The sequence below is a fragment of the Pistacia vera genome, unplaced genomic scaffold (assembly GCF_008641045.1).
Source record: "Pistacia vera cultivar Batoury unplaced genomic scaffold, PisVer_v2 Contig549, whole genome shotgun sequence".
Taxonomy (NCBI): Eukaryota; Viridiplantae; Streptophyta; class Magnoliopsida; order Sapindales; family Anacardiaceae; genus Pistacia; species Pistacia vera.
Window position 1 is genome coordinate 1057958 of NW_022196389.1, and position 19289 is coordinate 1077246.

The window sequence follows — 19289 nt, forward strand, 5'->3', positions numbered from 1 at the left end:
AATCTCATTTACGAGTTAAGTATTGATTTCAAGTTAAACATTGTCCACAAGTTAAAGGCCGACAAGAAGTTAGATTTCACTTATAAGTTTGCTATTGTAATAGCCTATATAAGCTGGTTTTCTACCCAAATAGGGGGACTCTCTCTCTCTTTTCCATTCATGTAAGCCGGATCTTCTTTCTTCTACACATATATCTTATTAAAAGAAGAGAGCAACTCTTTGTAATATTTAATCAAAGGGAAAAACACCCAAAGCAATAATATAACAATACACATAGACTTGGTTTTAACCCGCCGAATCACTTTAAAAATCTTATTTGTCTTTCGTTATTTAGCACACACCCTATCAATTAGCCGATTATCCGTAATCATGCCCACATCTTGCCTAGTCCCATCGAGGTCGAATGGGCATCTCTGATTGTTACGGATTTTCGTAGTAACATTTTGACACTAGAAGGAAAGCCCTCCCCCTTAACAATCATCTCAATCGTAGCAACAGCCGCAAAGCTCTCTTTGTTTTCCAGTAGATTCTTAGCCATCTTTTGAATTGAAAGAGGTCAACCATGGCTCATATCACCAAATCCAACTCCAAAACCAAAGTTGTCGTCGGACAGGGGGAAATTTAGCATGATAAGTCTTGCAAAGCGATAAGCATAAAAATTGTAGTAAGTCTTGCAAAGCAGTAAGCATAAAAATTGTAGCCCCTTAAGTTAGCTTTCCAGTGGTTTAAAAATAATCTAAATACAAGGTCTACAGCTCAAGTTATCATCAAAATATTGAAGCATGCGGACCTCTTCGCCATAGCTCATCGACTAAAGCGCGACCTCGTTGCCTTAGCTCGTCGACTAGAGCGCAACCTTGTCGCCTTAGCTCATACACGAGAGTGACCTTGTCACCTTAGCTTGTACACGAGCAAGACCTCTTTGCCTCAGCTAGTACATGTGCGACCTCGTCACCCCAGAGCTCATCGTTTTAGGAGCTCGTCGTTTCTGATCTTGTTGTTCTTGAGCTCGTCGTCTTGAGCTTGCCGTTTAGAGCTCATCGTTCAAAGCTCGTCGTTTATGAGCTCATCATTCCTAAGCTCATCATTACTGAGCTTGTCGTTTCTAAAGCTCTTAGTTTTTGAAGTCTGAACTCGCACTCCAAAAACTGGAGGGCTATTGTGGGGGAAATCCAACAAGCATAGATTCATGCTGCACGTCACAGGTCTACGCCATATGTCAGCCTACCTTAAGCTAATCTCATTTACAAGTTAAGTGCTACTTTCAAGTTAAACATTGTTCACACAACAAGTTAGATTTTACTTATAAGTTTGCTACTGTGACAAGCTATATAAGCTGGTTTTCTACCCAAATGGGGGGACTCTCTTTGTCTCTCTCTTTCTTCCATTCATGTAAGCCCCTTGGGTAGGGGTGGCGAAATCTGGTTAACTGAACCAGTTTTGAACTTTTTTTAATTGAACCGAAAACCACTTTAAATAGAAATTGAACCGAAATCGGACCGGTTTTGTGCTTGAATCGGTTTTCGAATCAAATCAAATAATTAGTTTAGTTAACTGGTTTTAAACCGGTTTTCAAAATTAAAAATTTAATTCCTCAAATTTTTTTGTTCTATCATTCCTCCTCTCTTTCATTTTTTTTTCTCTTTCTTCTGCAACTTTTTTGTCTCCCCTTCTCTTTACTTCGGGTTTTTCTTCTCATTTCTTTCTTATTTTCTCTTTTCTTCTTCCTCAATTCTTCGTCTCTTTCTTCTTCACTTTTCCTCCTCTTTTCTTAGCCTTTTCCTTATCCTCGTGCTTTTTCTTTTTCTTCTCACTTCCTCTTATTCTTGCTTTTCTCCTCCTCCCCCTCTATTTTCTTTGCTTGACAGCCAAAGAATGCCTTGGCCGCCACAATCTGGCCAAGTGAAGCTTTTAGTTGACGATGATGATCCATCAGCGTTAAAGATACCAAGGCAGTGGACAAATAATTTGCAATGTGGGGATTAACTGAATCCATTTTGGGTTGACAGAAATTTTACACTGCCAAGTTTCTTTCTCTTCCCAGAAAGAGGAAGCTTTTGGGTGAGAGATGTGGAAAGTAAAGGAAATTCAAAGCTTGAGTGAATTAAGTTTTAAAAATTTCTTGAAGAGTGCAGAGTGAGCTAGTGAGGAGTTTAGACTTTAGTTAACAATTATGCAACATTGCAACTTAGGGAGTTAGGGTTAGGGATTAAAATTAGTTTTAGATTCATTTAGGATTTTTTTTTTTTTTTTTTTTTTTTTTTAAACCGGTTCCAGTTAACCGAATTTTTTTTATTGTCGAACCAGTAACCGAACTTATTAACCAGTTTGGACATTCTTCCGAACTGAAACCAAACTGATTTCGAAAAAAAAAAAAATTGATTTTTTGGTTCAATTTCGGCCCGATTTCCAATTCAATTTGGTTTTCGGATTTTCTTTGCCCACCGCTACGGCCTACCCTTGGGCAGAGAGATATTTTTTCCTTTACACACATATCTCATTGAGAGAAGAGAGCAACTCCTAAAGCAATAACTTAATAGTGGACGTAGACTTGGTTTTAACCTGCCTAATCACTTTAAAAATTTTATTTGTTTTTCGTTATTTAGCACAAACCCCATCACTTAGCTAATTATTCGTAATCACGCTCACATCTTGTCCAATCTCGCCAGATCGATTGGGTATCTTTAGCTGTTACGAATTTTCGTAACAACAATTGCTTTCATTAATTTTTCTTCTAATGATCAGTTTGTTGTTTGAGATCAATCAATTATATTGTAATTTATGTTCTTATCTCAAAACTTATTACAACAACATCCTCTCCACTTTTATGTTGTCTACAAATCACTTTTTTTTTTTTAATTTTCTTTTCTTTTGGAATTATTGATACAATTAAACCCTTTGTTTAATCCTCTTTTCACGAATAGTTAGAGAAAATTTAGTTAAAATAACTTTTTACTTAAACATAAAATAAAATTACTCTTTTAACCTCATTAAAATAAAATTATATTCTAAATGGTTCTTAATTTAGTTTGGTTATTTTTTATTTATTTATGTTAGTATTATTTATTTATTCGATTTATTTAACAATATTAACGATGATGATTTTCAAAATATTAAGGCAAAACAATTGTAATTATATTGAATAAAAAATTATCAAAAATGATTAAAGTTTTAATGCTCATAATTACCTTGAAAATTATAAATTATATCATTTTTTGAAAATTCACTGCTACTCACTTGAATTCCTGACTCTGCCACGGTATGACTTTATTTTTATAATTAAACACAATATTAAATTTTGAGTAGTGTATAATTCTCAAAACTATGTACTAATCATTGTTTGAAGAATACATAAATACCTTTAAAATAATGATTTATCATATGAAATTCACCATTGTATAAACTTTAGAAACATATGATTATTCTTATAAAATGTTATGGGGAGTCTAATAAATTAAATGATAATGGATGGATATTTATTATCAAAAATAGCAATAAAACATTTTAAAGTATAGTTTTTTGAAATAACGAAAATATATTTTAATATATAGCTAATAATGATATAATAACATTATGACCTGTCTTATAAATGAAATTAAAATTAANAATACATAAATACCTTTAAAATAATGATTTATCATATGAAATTCACCATTGTATAAACTTTAGAAACATATGATTATTCTTATAAAATGTTATGGGGAGTCTAATAAATTAAATGATAATGGATGGATATTTATTATCAAAAATAGCAATAAAACATTTTAAAGTATAGTTTTTTGAAATAACGAAAATATATTTTAATATATAGCTAATAATGATATAATAACATTATGACCTGTCTTATAAATGAAATTAAAATTAAAATAAAGCAAGTCAAAAGTATAGAGTTGAAATATTTAAAAAAAAAAAAAATTAATAAAATAATAAAACTCCTTTATAAAATTCTCAGAAAAATAAAATGATATTTATCAAAATGAATCGACAACAAGCATTATTCAAAAGATAATATTATATTTATAGCTCAATCTCACAAACTTTCTCTCTCAACCTTAACATGACAGTTCACAATTGATCAGTTTACAAATGAGTCTTGCCTACTCGCAATAGGTATTGCATGCCCAATTGCGAACTTTTCCGACGGATTTGGTTTGTATGCCCTTGAGTAAAATCCATTGGGTCCAGCATTTTCAAAAACGAAATATACCTGGGCTTAGTCTGAAGTTTGAATAAGGTCTTTTCCTTCTGGGCCTAATCTTGGCCCAATAGAAATCACATTCCTTTTGGATTGGACTTCAAAGGGAGTTGAAAACTTAAATAATTGCAGCTGGCAATTTGGTATAGCTGTTAACCATCTTTGGTGCTATTTAAAGTGGCATTATTAGTCTTGGATGATTTATATAGAATATGGTAGCTTATAAATGTGGGTTGTTAGCCCAATTGTATGTGTAAAAGTTTGGATAAGGAGATCTATAAATAGGGGTGGACAGTTTCGAGTACTTGCCTTTTTTTAAGGAACCGGAACCGGAACTGGAGCCGGAACTGAAATCGACCGGTTCCTTTGATTTGGAACCGAAACCGGAATCGCACAGTGTTGATTACCATTTTTTGAAACTATAACCTACCTTGTGATAACCAATTCCGAGTAAGAACTAGAACCGAAACTCGGACACCCTACTATTCCAGTTCTACCCTGTTTTTTTCCTTACCCCTATCTATAAGTCAAATTCAAGAAGCTTATCAAATCATCCAATACGCACCTTTTTTTCAACCTGATTGGCAAGGAAATTAATGGCCTCATATTATTATATTCAAGGGTTTTTCTCCCACAAATTCGGTTCATTATTCAGGACCCACTTAAATAGAAGATCTGAGCCGTACATCACAACAGCTGGTGGTCACTAAATTGAATTTTTATTGAGTCAGCACGAAATGAGTTGCGAGTCAAATTATACAACTCGCTCGACTAACCACGTACATTGCACGTGATTCTTAATGACAAACATAAGTACACTGATTTAATGACTTAAATTACTAAAATTATGTGTATAATTAATAAGAAATTACAAATTTTATTATTGGATGTATAAAAGAATATAAGATCAGGTTATTATAACATAAATTATTAACAAGAAATAATATTTATAAATACAAAGAATGCTTTTTTTTTTTTTTTTGTAATAGAGATGTCAAGATCAATTTACGTGTACCTTAACTAATCTTTAAGGTCCAAACACCTTACAAGTCCAAAGAACCAGGTAAGCCACAATGTTATTGTGGTACTTCACTTTTAAGGCTGCAAGTTGTTTGCTAAGCTACGTGTCAACCCGCATGTAGATTACTTCATTTATAAGCCAATCAGTATGGAGCCACATGTTCGGTTGCATGTGGATTGCTGCTTCATAGAGAAGATCACCTTCGGAATACTATAAATAGGGGGTTCCCTCCCTAGATCAATGATCCAGATTTTCATTTTCTTAAGAGCTACAAAGCAATTTTCTTTCTAAGACCAAATATCTTGTGTTGTAAAAACATCAATAAGATAACAATGGACATAGGAATTGCTTATTGCATCTGAAACACTTTAAAAACTACTCTTATTTAGTATGTTATTTAATGTCTTGCACTTAATTTTTCTATACACATCATCACACCAACCTATCGGTTCATCATCATATTTGCTATTTCTCGATCTTCTATAAACCCTTTGCATAGACTTCCCTGAAGGCTTACGTACCTCTCATTGGTGCGAAAATTATTGGGTGGTAAAAACATGCAAATTGAGTCATCACCACGTGTTCTCCAAAATGCCTTGTCATCAGGACGCATGTCATCTCCTTAGAAGACATTTTTTTTGGAGTCACGTAAAGCTTCAAGAGGAAGAAAGCTAGCTGCCTCTTCAAGACCACATGTCAACCTACATGTGGAGTACATCACTTTTAAGGCTGCAGGTTGTCCTCTAAGCTACGTGTCAACCCGCATGTGGATTACTTCATCTACAAGCCAATCAGTACGACGCCACTTGTTCGGTTGCATGTGGATTGCTTCATACCAAAGATCACCTTCATAACACTATAAATAGGGGGTTCCCTCCCCAGACCAAGGATTCATAATTTCATTTTCTTAAGAGTTATAGAGCAATTCTCTCTCTAAGACCAAATATCTTGTGTTGTAAAAACATCAATAAGATAAAAATAGAAGTAGGAATTACTTATTACATTCGAACTATTTTAAAAACTGCTCTTATTTAGCCTGTTATTTATTGTCTTGCACTTAATTTTTCTATACACATCATCACACCAACCTACTGGTTCAACATCATATTTGCTATTTCTCGGTCTTCTATATATAGACCCTTTGCGTAGACTTTCCCGAAGGATTACATACCTCTCGTTGGTACGAAAATTGTTGGGTAGTAAAAGCATGCAAGCTAAGCCATCACCACATGTTCCCCAAGATGCCTTGTCATAAGGACGCGTGTCAGCTCCTTAGAAGACATTTCTTTTGGAGTCACGTGAAGCTTCAAGAGGAAGAAAGCTAGTTGCCTCTCCATAACCACACGTTAACCTGTATGTGGACTACTTCACCTTTAAGGCTGCAAGTTTTCCTTTGAGCTAAGTGTCAACCTACATATGGATTACTGCATCTATAAACCAATCAGTACAGAGCCATGATAGAAGCTTGAAAATACGCACGTACTTAGTGGTTTATTGTGATTATTTATGAGAAATTAGGTTTAATTTATGCAATTTAACTTAATTATTTCAAAAATATCTTTTATGGGGTCATGGATATGTTTTGAGTGTTTTCAGGTTGCAAGTGCTTAAAGATGTCATTCAGATGAAGAATAATGTCGGTGATGGAATGAGTGATAACGAGGAACAAACGTTTCAAGAATTGAAGTTGAAATGAGGAAGTTATAGGCTCTGTTTGGTTCACAATTTTGTGTTTTTGGGAAAAGTTTTTTGAAAAAAGTTGAATTGGGCGGGTATTACGGTGTAGGATTTACAAATTAATAAAATACCCCCTATGTTTGTTTATTTACAAAACACCCCTTATAATAAAACATTAAAAGTTAACAAAAACACCCCCAACCCACCCTCAAATACGGACAGCCGACCACCACCGCCGGAGGGTGGCCGGATTCACCATATCAACGCATGACCGGCTGGATCTTGCCAGTCGTACGCCGATATGGCCTTTTCCGGCCAGATCTAGGCCAGATCTACAGCTAGATCTGGCCATTGACGGCCAGATCTGGCCGTATTTGCTTGTTAACGATGGCCATCCTACCAGGTTCTGGCCATTTTTCGGCGGTGGTTGTCACGCCTGTGGCCCCACACAGGAGTTCCTCGCGGTGCCCACACAAGTACGTGACTCACAAAGTACTGTCCCCCCCTCGGAGGCGAAAGAAATCCCTTAAGGGGGGGAGAGATATCCTGCCATGCTATGTGATCATGGTTGGCCACCTGTGTGGGGCCGTTACATAAAAAGGCGCCTTTTTATTGTCACGCCCGCAGCCCCACACAGGAGTTCCTCGCGGTGCCCACACAGGTACGTGACTCACTAGGTACTGTCCCCCCCTCTTAAGGGATTTCTTTCGCCTCCCCCATGGCTGGAACCCATGCCCAAGGGGCTATAGGCAAATGGGAAGCACCATGAGTACCATGCGCCACTAGGTACGTGACTCACAAAGTACTGTCCCCCCCTAAGGGATTTCTTTCGCCTCCCCCACCACTTGAACCCAAGACCAGGGGCTATAGTCAATTGGGAAGCATGGTGAGTACCATCAGGCCAGAAAGAAATCCCTTAAAGGGGGGGGGGGGGGGGGGGGACAGTACTTTGTGAGTCACGTACCTGTGTGGGCACCGCGAAGGACTCCTGTGTGAGGCCGCGGGCGTGACAGTGGTGGCCGAAATCTGGTAAATGTGGATTGCTAGAGTGTTTTTGCAATTTTTTAAAAAATATTTAGGGGTATTTAATTAAATTAACAAATTTAGAGGGTTTAAAAAAATTGAATAATACTGAGAGTAGTATGCCCAAAAACTAGAGTTTTTGGGTATTTTACTGTTTAACTTTTTTGGGAATACTAAAAGTAGTATTCCCAAAATGCAACCAAATGAAGCCATAGTGTTTTAAAGTAGAAGTGCAAATCTTGGGAAATGCTCCCATTTGAACATGCTTTCATATTTCAACAATAACTTGAGCTACAGATATCGGATCGAGATGATTTTTGGACCATTGGAATACTAATGCAAAGGGCTACAATTCACTTAGCCATATTCAGATGTTATTATGCTTGAAAAATCAACATCTTTCATGCCGCAACATAGTTTCGTGGTGCAGCAGATTCTAGACAAGTCAAGTCCTTTTAAGGTAGAACCAACTATGCCTAGGCATAGTGTCGCAACACAATTGCGATTTTGGAAATTTGTGCACTAAATTTATGACGTGTTTTTCTTGTTTTAAGAGTTCTAAATTGAATAGGATAGTGGGAATCATAACCCTAGCCCCTTAGGGATATACATATAAGTCTTTTGCTGATTTTTGAGAGAATTAAAGAAGGCTAATGCAAGAGAAGATCAAAGTGACAAAATTTCTGGAGCTTTTGATTCGTAATATAGAGAAGTTCTTTTTATTTATGTCTTAAACTCATGTTGATTATTTTAATAAAGACGATTGTTTCTTTCATGTTGATTATGAGCTAATTTATTTTTTAGGGCTAAGATGTGGTCCAATCTCTACGATTATGTGTTGATATATTTTTGTTAATTTTTATTAAGCATGCTTTCTAAGTTTTATTATTTTGCTTAATGCTTTTAATTCTTAAGGCCCGAGAATTGAATGAATTAATGGGCTAGGTTGAGATTGAGAGATGATACTAAGTTGGTCTAGGGTAATAAAATCATAGGTTGAGTAAACGTTAGAGATAAGTTACCGCGACCTGTGAGATTTTGGTAAACTCCATAGAGTGTAATGATTTGTTAATACTTAAATCTGATTTAGAGATATCTCAGGTTTGTAATTAAGAGTTAATCTGGTAATTGTTCGAGAGAAAGTTATTGGAATTCTAGGGAGTTTGACCTGTAGAAAAAGCTTAATAAGGTTAGCATAAATTATCAATACATAGGAATAAAATTGATGTGAAATCTATGCCCTAGGTTTAGTCATATTGCATGGTTTTATTCAAAGTCTATTTTTATTTCAATTTTAATTTGTTTTCGATTAATTAGTTTATTTAGGGTTTTTCTTCAACAAAATTTGGTTAATCAAATAGTAACAAGATAGTCAATTTTGGTAATAAATATCTAGTAATTCCCTATAGTCAATTTTGGTAATAAATATCTAGTAATTTCTTAGGGTTCAATATATGGTATTTACTCATTATTATTTGCAAGATTTTGTATACTTGTGAATAGTCCTGTCACACCACGTGTTCAATTGCATGTGGATTTCTTTATACTGAAGATCACCTTTGGAACACTATAAATAGGGGGTTCCCTTCCCAAATCAAGGATCCAAATTTTCATTTTCTTAAGAGTTACAGAGCAATTCTCTCTCTAAAACCAAATATCTTGTGTTGTAAAAACATCAATAAGATAATAATGGATGTAGAAATTGCTTATTGCATCCGGACTACTTTAAAAATTGCTCTCATTTAGTCTATTATTTACTGTTTTGCACTGAATTTTTCTATACACACCAACCTATCGGTTCAACATTATATTTGCTATTTCTCGATCTTCTATAGACCCTTTGCATAGACTTCCCAAAAGCTTACGTACCTCTTATTGGTGTGAAAAAATGCATCAACATTATGGCGCTAAATGGAGGGCCTTCGCCATGCTCTTCCAACAAACCAACAATCTTGTTACATAACTGCATTATGTCTACCACAATGCACGTCACCAGATCCAATTAAAAAAATCTTGTCCCTACCAATCAGGTGGGAAAAGCTTCAACCAGCCGTTTGCAACCCATTCTTAAGGAGAATCATCTAATGAGACCAAAAAATGGAGCTAACGCTCAACGAGAAGATCCCCAAATGATTAATGTCCTTGGGATGTTAACTAACGCAGTCCGAACGCTAAGACAACATTTGGATAATACCATTAATGTGCCAGGAGCCTAAGGGCAAAATCAACTGAGTGGTCCTCAAAGATTGGTACCAAGAGCTCAATTACCTTGGTCGTCGCACAATGTGACTGCGATGTCCCAAAACGCCTCAAATGACACTAGTGAGCGTCGCTGCAGTCAGATGCAAGGTGCCAATAGTTCCCATAGAAATAACGACTGTAATTTGCACCCGAAGCCAGCTCATAATAATATCAGGCGACGAGGGGAACCTAACCCATGTAGCAATGCCCAACAGTGATGTGCAGGCAATAACCCACATCAAGAAGTTGTCCATAATCGTCACGATGACAATAATGCACACCCTGGTTGTCTCTAGAACAATGACTCGCCCCAAGCGACCAATAATGTGCGAGGAAGCATGTTTGATAGGTTAGGGAGAATGAGGCATCAAGGCACACACAGAAACAATCACAGTTGCTAGGTTGTAATGCAAAGTGACAACAAGCCTTGTACGAAAGTCACAGAAAGCAACCTCGTTGTTGGCTAACAGTTAGAGGATCTATAATGAGCTTTAGACGAGCTCCAAGCCAAGCAAGAAGAACACGCGATCGGGCATAGGGGGTTTTATTTTCTTCTGAAATTCTTTATGAACCAATTCCCTCAAGATTCGGAATGCCTAATGCCAAAGTTTTTTATGGTTGCAATGATCCACAAGACCATCTTGATGTGTTCAATGACTTGATGGAGTTACATCAAGTCTTTGATCTAGCCAAGTGTCGACACTTGGTGGTCACTCTTAGCATAGAATTGAAGATAGGTTCAGGTCTATCACCTTGTGGAGGCAGTTAAGTGCCCATTTTCTCAAATACTTCCAAGCAAACCAGAAATTCTTTATGCCACTGAGTTATCTTAGCAACATTCGCCAAGACAAGGATGAAACATTCAAATCCTATATAGAAAGGTTCACCAGCAAACTGAACCGAGTGACAAATACTCTCGAAAAATCAATACAGACTCTGATCATAGTAGGAGTCCATCCACAAACAAACATGTGGAAAGACCTTCAAACTAAGGACCACGTGACCTTGGCACAGTTTTACCGAATGGTGGAAAAATACATGCGAATAGAAACTTAATGACAACTCTTGGAAATAACTCAGGATCTCAACCAAAATCCACATCTAGGCTAGAGATCACTCAAGTGAGAAAAATAGGCTTGACCTAACTTAAAGATGTAACAATGATCAGAAGGATCCAGATAAAAAACCACAAGTGGATTTCAAGAAAACCTTTGCACCCCTCCCATGTCAGCGCTTCGCGCCGTTGACTGCATCGGTTGAAGAAATCTTGTTGTCACTAGCAAAGCAGGACTCCTTCCAAAACCAGTAAAGTTAAAAGGACCAACAGATAGACGTAATTTTAAAAAATATTGTCGATATCAACGAGATATCAGACATGCCGCGGAGGAATGCTACACCTTAAATAATGCAATCAAGGAGCTCAATCATAAAGGTCATTTAAAAGAATTTGTGAAGGATAGGCTAGATCGCATGAGGCATTGGAAAGATGACGTATCATAGCCAAAAACTCAAGAAGAAGACAACATCATCATAGTCATTTTTGGGAGACCTGGTATTGGGGCAAATTCTAGGCGATCTCTTAACCTGTATGCAAGAGAAGCGAGGTCGGAACCATATGCAAATATAAACAGTCTCAGGTTATAACCTGCCAAATGCTAGCGAGCTAACGTTGAACCAATCATCTTCATAGAAAAAGACGCGAGGTAGGTTCACCACTCGTACGACGATGCTCTTATCATTACTGCACACGTGGGAAACCACAAAAGTCCATAAAATGTTAGTGGATAATGGAAGCGCCGTGAACATCCTTTATTATTTAGCGTTTGAAAAGATGAGACTAAAGAATGACATTCTGAAACCAGCGTCAACCCTTTTATATGGGTTCATGGGAGATCATATTGTTCCCCTTGGGCTAATCACTTTACTTGTTACCATAAGAGAGAAAAATCAGACAACTACAATGGCCAATTTTTTGGTCATCAATTGCCCATCCTCGTTCCATGCGATTATTGACAAACCCTTTCTCGAAGTCTAAAAACAGCCACTTCAGTGTATCAGTAGACAATCAAGTTCTCTTCTCCACAAGGAGTTGGTTTCGTTAAGGGATCACAACTCGAGTCACATTGCTTATTAGGGATATCGATCCCATGCAATGATCATTTTCAAGGCCAAACCAAGCTCAAATCTTGTTAACGATATTATTAATCCTCGGGTCATTGAAGAATAATTCACTAGTAGAACAGTGGAAAAGCTATCCAAAATGCCAGTTGATGAGTGCAAACCTGCTTGCATGTTGCAAATAGGAAGTGGCCTCAACAGCCAGGTCGTAAAACAATTAATTATTTTTTTTTAAGGAGAACCAAGATGTCTTTCCCTTGACTCATGAAGATATGGTCGGCATCAATCTGAAATCATTTGTCATTGATTGAATGTTGACCCCGAAAAGCACCGTGTCTCCCCAAAACGATGAGCCATGGATTTAGAGCGCTATGAAATGCTAAAAAATGAAGTTGACAAGCTCATATCCATCGGTTTCATTCGTGAAGCTTGCTATTTGTAGTGGGTGGCTAATCTTGTTTTAGTGAAGAAACCAAATAGCAAGTGGCGAACATGTGTAGACTTCATGGATATGAATCAAGCCTACCCAAAGGATGGGTTCCCACTCCCCATAATTGATTAGTTGGTAGATACAACATCCAGACACGAGCTGTTAAGCTTTATCGATGCATGTTTAGGCTACAATTAGATCCTGATGTACGACCTGGATGAGGAGCACACTTCGTTTATCACCGACCGAGGACTATATTGTTAAAAAGTTATGCCCTTTGGCTTTAAGAACGCCAGGGAAACTTACCAATGCTTGGTAAATCAAATGTTTGTTGAACAAATAAGAAAAACCATGAAGGTGTATATGGATGACATGCTTGTCAAATCTAAAACTATATGGGAGCATGTCAATCACCTCATGGCAACATTCTATGAAAATATAAAATGAAGTTGAATCCGCTCAAGTGTGCCTATGGCGTGGGCTCAGGAAAATTCATTGGATTCATGGTCAGACAACGAGGAATCGAGGTGAACCCTAAAAAAATTATAAGCTTTGCTAAATATGAGAAGCCCAACCAAGCCAAAGCACGTCCAAAGTTTGACTAGGAGAGTGGTAGCCTTATGTCGCTTTGTATCCAAGCCAACATATTGATGCCTCCCTTTTTTCAAAGTGTTAAAGGAAAATAAAAAAATTCAATGGACTAAAGAATGTGAGTGAGCCTTCCAAGAGCTAAAGAAACATTTGGGACAACCACCTTTGCTCGCAAAACTAATTCCTGGTGAAGTACTTCTCCTATACTTGTCAGTCTGATTGTATGCAATCAATGCCTCACTAACACGAGAGGAAGGAAAGGCCCAATGGCCAATATATTACATCAGCAAGAGGCTACTTGACGTAGAAACTCGATTCCCTACAGATGAAAAACCTTACACTCGCCTTAGTAACTGCATCAAGAAAACTGTGACCTTACTTTCACGCTCCCATCACTCAAATGCTGAGCAACTACCTACTGCGCCAGGTGATCAAAAAACTTGAGACATTAGGTAGGTTACCAAAGTGGTCAATGGAATTAAGCTAGTTCAATTTGTAGTATAAGCCACAAACTACAATCAAGGGGTAGACACTTGTGGATTTCATCTTTGAATGTTCTTATCAACCAAAGCAACAGCCAAGTCCCAGTGAACAACAAGACAAAGGGAACACACACCGGACGCTCGAAGTACTAACAGCCTAAAGCTTATACGTTGAAGGGTCATCAAACAAGAAAGGGGCTACAACAAGGTTGCTGTTAATCAGCCCTAAAGGCATACATTTGCATGACGCCGCTAAGTTTGCATTCAAGGCCTCAAATAACAAAGCTGAATATGAGGCCTAACTCGTTGGATTGTGTTTTGCTAAGGAAGTAAGAGCGAGGTCAATAAATGTGAATAATGACTCCCAATTGTGATACAACAGATCCTTGGCAAGTATCAGACCAAGGAAGAAAAAGTGATTACTTATCAACAAAGGGAAAAGACAGAGCTAGGCTCGTTCGACAGTCATATAATCAAGCAAATCCCACAAGAGTAGAATTCCAACACAGATGCTTTAGCATGAATAATGTCTACCTTCAACAACAAAGTTCTTGATGCAATCCTTGCATGGCTCCTTGAGGTCCTAAGCATATTAAACAATAACCCAACAACGATGACTATAGACTAAACACCAATGTGGATGGATCCCATCTTCGTTTATTTGAAAGAGGGGATTCTACCAAAGAATAAAACGGAAGCAAATAACGAGATGCTCATGCGTTTAAACCTAGATATGATTGAATCATATCGCAACACAGCACAACTATGAGCAGCGTTGTATCAACAGAAGGTCTGGAAACATTTCAACTCCAAGGTCAAAATCCAGAACTTCAGGATCGATGATCTTGTATTGAGGAAAGTGATGCCCAATACACGAGAACTCAATGTCGGAGCCCTTGGTCCAAATTGGGAAGGTCCATAAGAACTTATCATTTAAAATAATTAGATGGCAATGAAGTACCTATAGCGTGAAATGTTGAGCATCTACAACCCTATTATCAATAAGAATGCAGGTTGTGTACGATATGAGCAGTAACCAATGTTTTGAAAATCGGACTGGGAGCTGACCAGGCCAAACGGCTGGTTCTCGGTTTGAACAGTTTGATCGGTCCGACCGACTGGTCGGACCGGTGATGTCAGCATGCTGACGTCAGCATAATGTCATGCTGATATCAGCATGCTGAAATAAGAAAAAACGTAAAAAAAGCCAAAAAATTCAAATTCTCTATCTAATTAAAGTTTAAAACCCATAAAAAACAACCCTACAACAATAATTTCTCCATCTAATTAAAGTTTAAAAACCATCAAACCAACTCTACAACAATAATTTCTCCATCTAATTAAAGTTTAAACTTTAAAAACCATCAAACCAACCCTAGGCTACAACAATAATAAAACCATCAAAGTTTGATAGTTAAAGTTTACAAATTCAATCCTCAAGTCTAAAGTCTAAACTCTAAAGTTTCAAACAACATTAAAGTCATTACAAAGTAATATCAATTATCAAATATGAATCCACCAACGGCCAACCATCAAAATTACAAAATATCAAAATACCTACCAATCCACCAACCAACATATAAAATTACATAATATCAATCCATTCCACCAACCCAACCACAAAAAAATTCAATAGAAGCTCACGGTAAGTGAAGGGAAAAAGGAGAAACCAAACAGATTCTTCAACGGGTCAACCCATCCTAAATTGATTATCCACATCATCATCCGAGTATCATCATTATCATCACCATCAACTACAAATTTAGCAAAAATTAAAAACATAAGTTAAAATTTATAATGTACATTGTTTTTTGATATTATAAATTAAAATAGTTACCAAGTTGGTTAAAAGTTAGAAAACAACCTTGTGAACCACCTGCTGAATCATAATAGGGTTGGCCATCAACATCGACAGGAATAGATCCTTCTTCGTAAAGTGCTTGCTCCAATTCATCTAAATTGAAGTCATCACCCTCCTGTTCATCATCAGCAATTCAAAATTCTGTTCTATCAATGCCTTCATAATCGATAGGATCACAACTGCTTTTCTTGTAACACATCCTGAAAGACATACCAAATAAAAATATCACTAAAAATATGAGATAATAAAAATATTAAAATTGCCAATGCTTTATACTTATTTTTCAAACGCAAGTTATAATGGATAAAAACCAAATCATTCAACCGTTGATGCTTCAATCTATTCCTTCTTTTTGTATGGATACGTTCGAAAACACTCCAATTTTGCTCACATCCTGAAGAGGTTGAAGTTTGGCTCAGAATCTTAATTGCAAACTCTTGTAACTATGGAGTACTATACCCATATGTCCTCCACCATTCATCTAATTAAAAGTTAAGAGTGTTTAGTGTTAACCATATGAAATAATCAAATAAACAAATTCATAACTTAGAAATTGGACTTAAAATTGAGAAATTTAATAAGTAGGTCGTGTGGTTCTGCAAGTTTGAAAGGCAAGCTCACGATAAAAGCTTTCCTCGCGATCTCGATATATTCTATTTTCGTCCACTACTCTTGTCTTGTTCAACTTGAATGCACTTGCTTTATTATCGACAACATCAAGGAAACCACGCATAACCTCTAGTTTCTTGCAGAAACTTGCACGATCATACTGAAAAGCCGGATTCAAATAATAAGCAGCAGCATGAATGTCGAGACGCAAAAGCAAATCCCACCGCTGCTTAATAATTTCGGTATAAGGCTTGTACAATGTCTTTCTTTTTCTAAAGAACTTCTTGATCGCTTTTTTGGCTCTGTACATGCCATCATACACGTATCCTATTGCAGGTCTCTGAGTCCACAACTTGCAACAAACGCATCAAAGGAGCCACAATTTTGGAAACGTAACCCATGTTATCCCAAAATTCATTATCTAGAATTATGGGAACAACATTCTTGCCTTTACTACTTCTGGCATATCGAGAGTCCACAAAAAACCTATCAATCACCATAGCTTGCAAGTCATGTTTATACTCATGTAGACTTCTTAATGCAATAAAAGTAGTAGCAAACCAAGTTGCACCCGGTCGTATGATTTCTCTCCAACCCTGTTCAAATGATACATACAATACATAATAGATGTTAGTAAATTATTACAAGATGTTTATTAATAACTTGACAAAAACATGAGTTAAAGGTTTATAAGCTATTACCTCTCTTTTCCTTAACCAAGCTATCAAAATTGTGTGATTATACACAAACTTGGTTACTTTAGAAGCACGTTTTGCAAGAGGCACTATGTGGTCCAACTCAGATATATCTTTCAAAATTAAATTTAAGCAATGGGCTGCACAAGGTGACCAAGTAATATTCTCATACTTCTCAGACAACATTCTTCCAGCAGCTTTATAATTTGCTCCATTATCCGTGACAACATGAACAATGTTGTTTGGTCCAACCCATAAAGCCATTTCCTCAAACAACTTGAATAATGTAAAGGCATCCTTTACAACATCTGAAGCATCCACTGATTTTATAAAGTAAACACCTTTAGGACAGTAAACAAGAAAATTAATCAATGATCTATGGCAAGTATCAGTCCAACCATCAGCCATTAATGTACATCCAACCTCTTGCCAAATCCTCATATAATTGTCAACAATTAATTGGACTTCCTTCTTAGCATCTCTCAACAAATTCACACGCATAGCATCATAAGTAGGTTGTTTATACCCAGGGCCAATTGCAGCTATAGCATCCAACATAGGCTGAAAATAAATTGAATTTAAAGCATTCATCAGGATGTAAGCATCATAAAAGAATAGTGCAACAGACATGTATGCTCTCCACTTTGCATCTTTTCCAGCCAAAACACTCCTAATTGAAGGCTGAGACCCAGAAGTAATTCGTGGAGCAAAATAATTACTAACCCCTATAGTTTTCTTTCTCTTACTACTCGTAAATTGTTTTTTACCGCCACTACTACCACCTTCATTCATGGTCATTTGTGATGGTAAAACCTCTTCATTTTCTTCATCTAACTGATCACCCTCAAATTCATGTACTACAGCACCAAAAGGAGTTGCATGCTTCCGGAAATCTTATTTTTCCTTATTTTTTACTCCTATTTCTTTCAATGATTCATTCATATTGAATCTAACATCAAATGGAACCTTAGGACACTTTCCAATATCCCCTTTTACTCCTGCTAGGTGTTGCTTCATTCTGAAAATACCACCACCTCTAGTAACCTTCCCACAATGAAGACAAGATAATATTTTCTTTCCATCTTTATCAACACTCTCAAGAACATGTCCCCAAGCTATATCGGTCTTTCCTCGAAAAGATTGCGAGGAAATGGATGCGGCTGATGAGTTATGTGTAGACGAAGATGATGACATTCTCGCCCCTGGCAAGTGGCAACCAACAATCAATTTGTTATCCTATATGAACCTAACTACTTTATCACCTTAGATTCATATAGGATATAGAATATGCTAAACCTTATTTCAAATCTCTGGCATTAATTAGTAAAGCCTAATTATTTGCTTCCTTCACTGTTTTTCCCATTTTAGAAAGAGCCAGTTGATATTTCAGTTTTATTTTAATTTCTTAAGGCATTTGGTTAACTAGGACTCTCATTTTTTATTTTTTATCTCTTCATTCTTCAAGTCCATGTAGTTGTGGAACATTCAAAAAATTTGCTCCGGATAGGGCATCACTTGTAAAGAACATTGACTCTATATACATAAAATAAAATTTTATTGTTTTCAAGACACATGAACGACATTCTATTGACTTCCAGTACCACTTTCTCATACCCTATACACATCTTTCTGGCTAATGTTATTTTACATTACAACTTAATTTCTACTTTATTAATCATCCCTAACTTTGATCATGAAGTATCCCTTTGAAGCAAATAAACATATATACAAGATCCTAATAGAATGAACCAATACAAAATCTAAATTTCATTTTGACAATTTAAGGGTTGCTTTTAATCATATGACTTCTTTTAAGTAGTAAACTTGATAGAATCTGTAAGTGTTCATAAATCTGTACATAAAGCATAGAAGATAGAAAAGATAGGAATATGTAGATTGTTACTTGGTCACAGCAAATGGCAGCTTGTAGATGGCGGCAGACGGCGGCAGACGGCAGCAGATGTGAAGGCTGAAGCTGAAATCTGAGCTGAAATGACTTATTTGGCAGATCAGCAATGGAGATGGTGATGATTGAAGAGTTCACATTGAAGACTAGAAGACTAGAATTTGAAGAATGAAGCGCTGAAGCAGAGTAGAGCATATTGCAGACCGAAGACTTGAAGACTGAAGAGTGAAGACGTGAGGCGCTGAAGCTTAACTGAAAGCTTGAAGGAGATTTGACTTCTGAGATCTCGAATGGAGGACACGAAGAGGAGGACTACACTGGAGAGTGGAGGAGATCGTGAATGGTAGTAGCAAACGGCAAACCAGATGAAAAAGTGAAAAATTGAAGAAGGGAGACGGCTCTGTATTAGTGTATCTGTAGCTCAAAAGCAAATTAAAAAT

At 36.7% G+C, this 19289-nt stretch overlaps 1 protein-coding gene across 1 annotated transcript; it reads right to left on the bottom strand.

The window, feature by feature from the left end:
- Window positions 1–15772: 15772 nt before the first annotated feature.
- Window positions 15773–19044, bottom strand: LOC116107870. The gene is made up of 6 exons (XM_031394148.1): window positions 18855–19044; window positions 17898–18145; window positions 16950–17777; window positions 16569–16844; window positions 16326–16474; window positions 15773–15839 (listed from the first exon to the last, which is right to left on the bottom strand). Exons 1-6 carry the CDS (start codon window positions 19042–19044, stop codon window positions 15773–15775), a joined length of 1758 nt encoding a protein of 585 aa, XP_031250008.1.
- Between the last annotated feature and the right edge of the window lie 245 nt (window positions 19045–19289).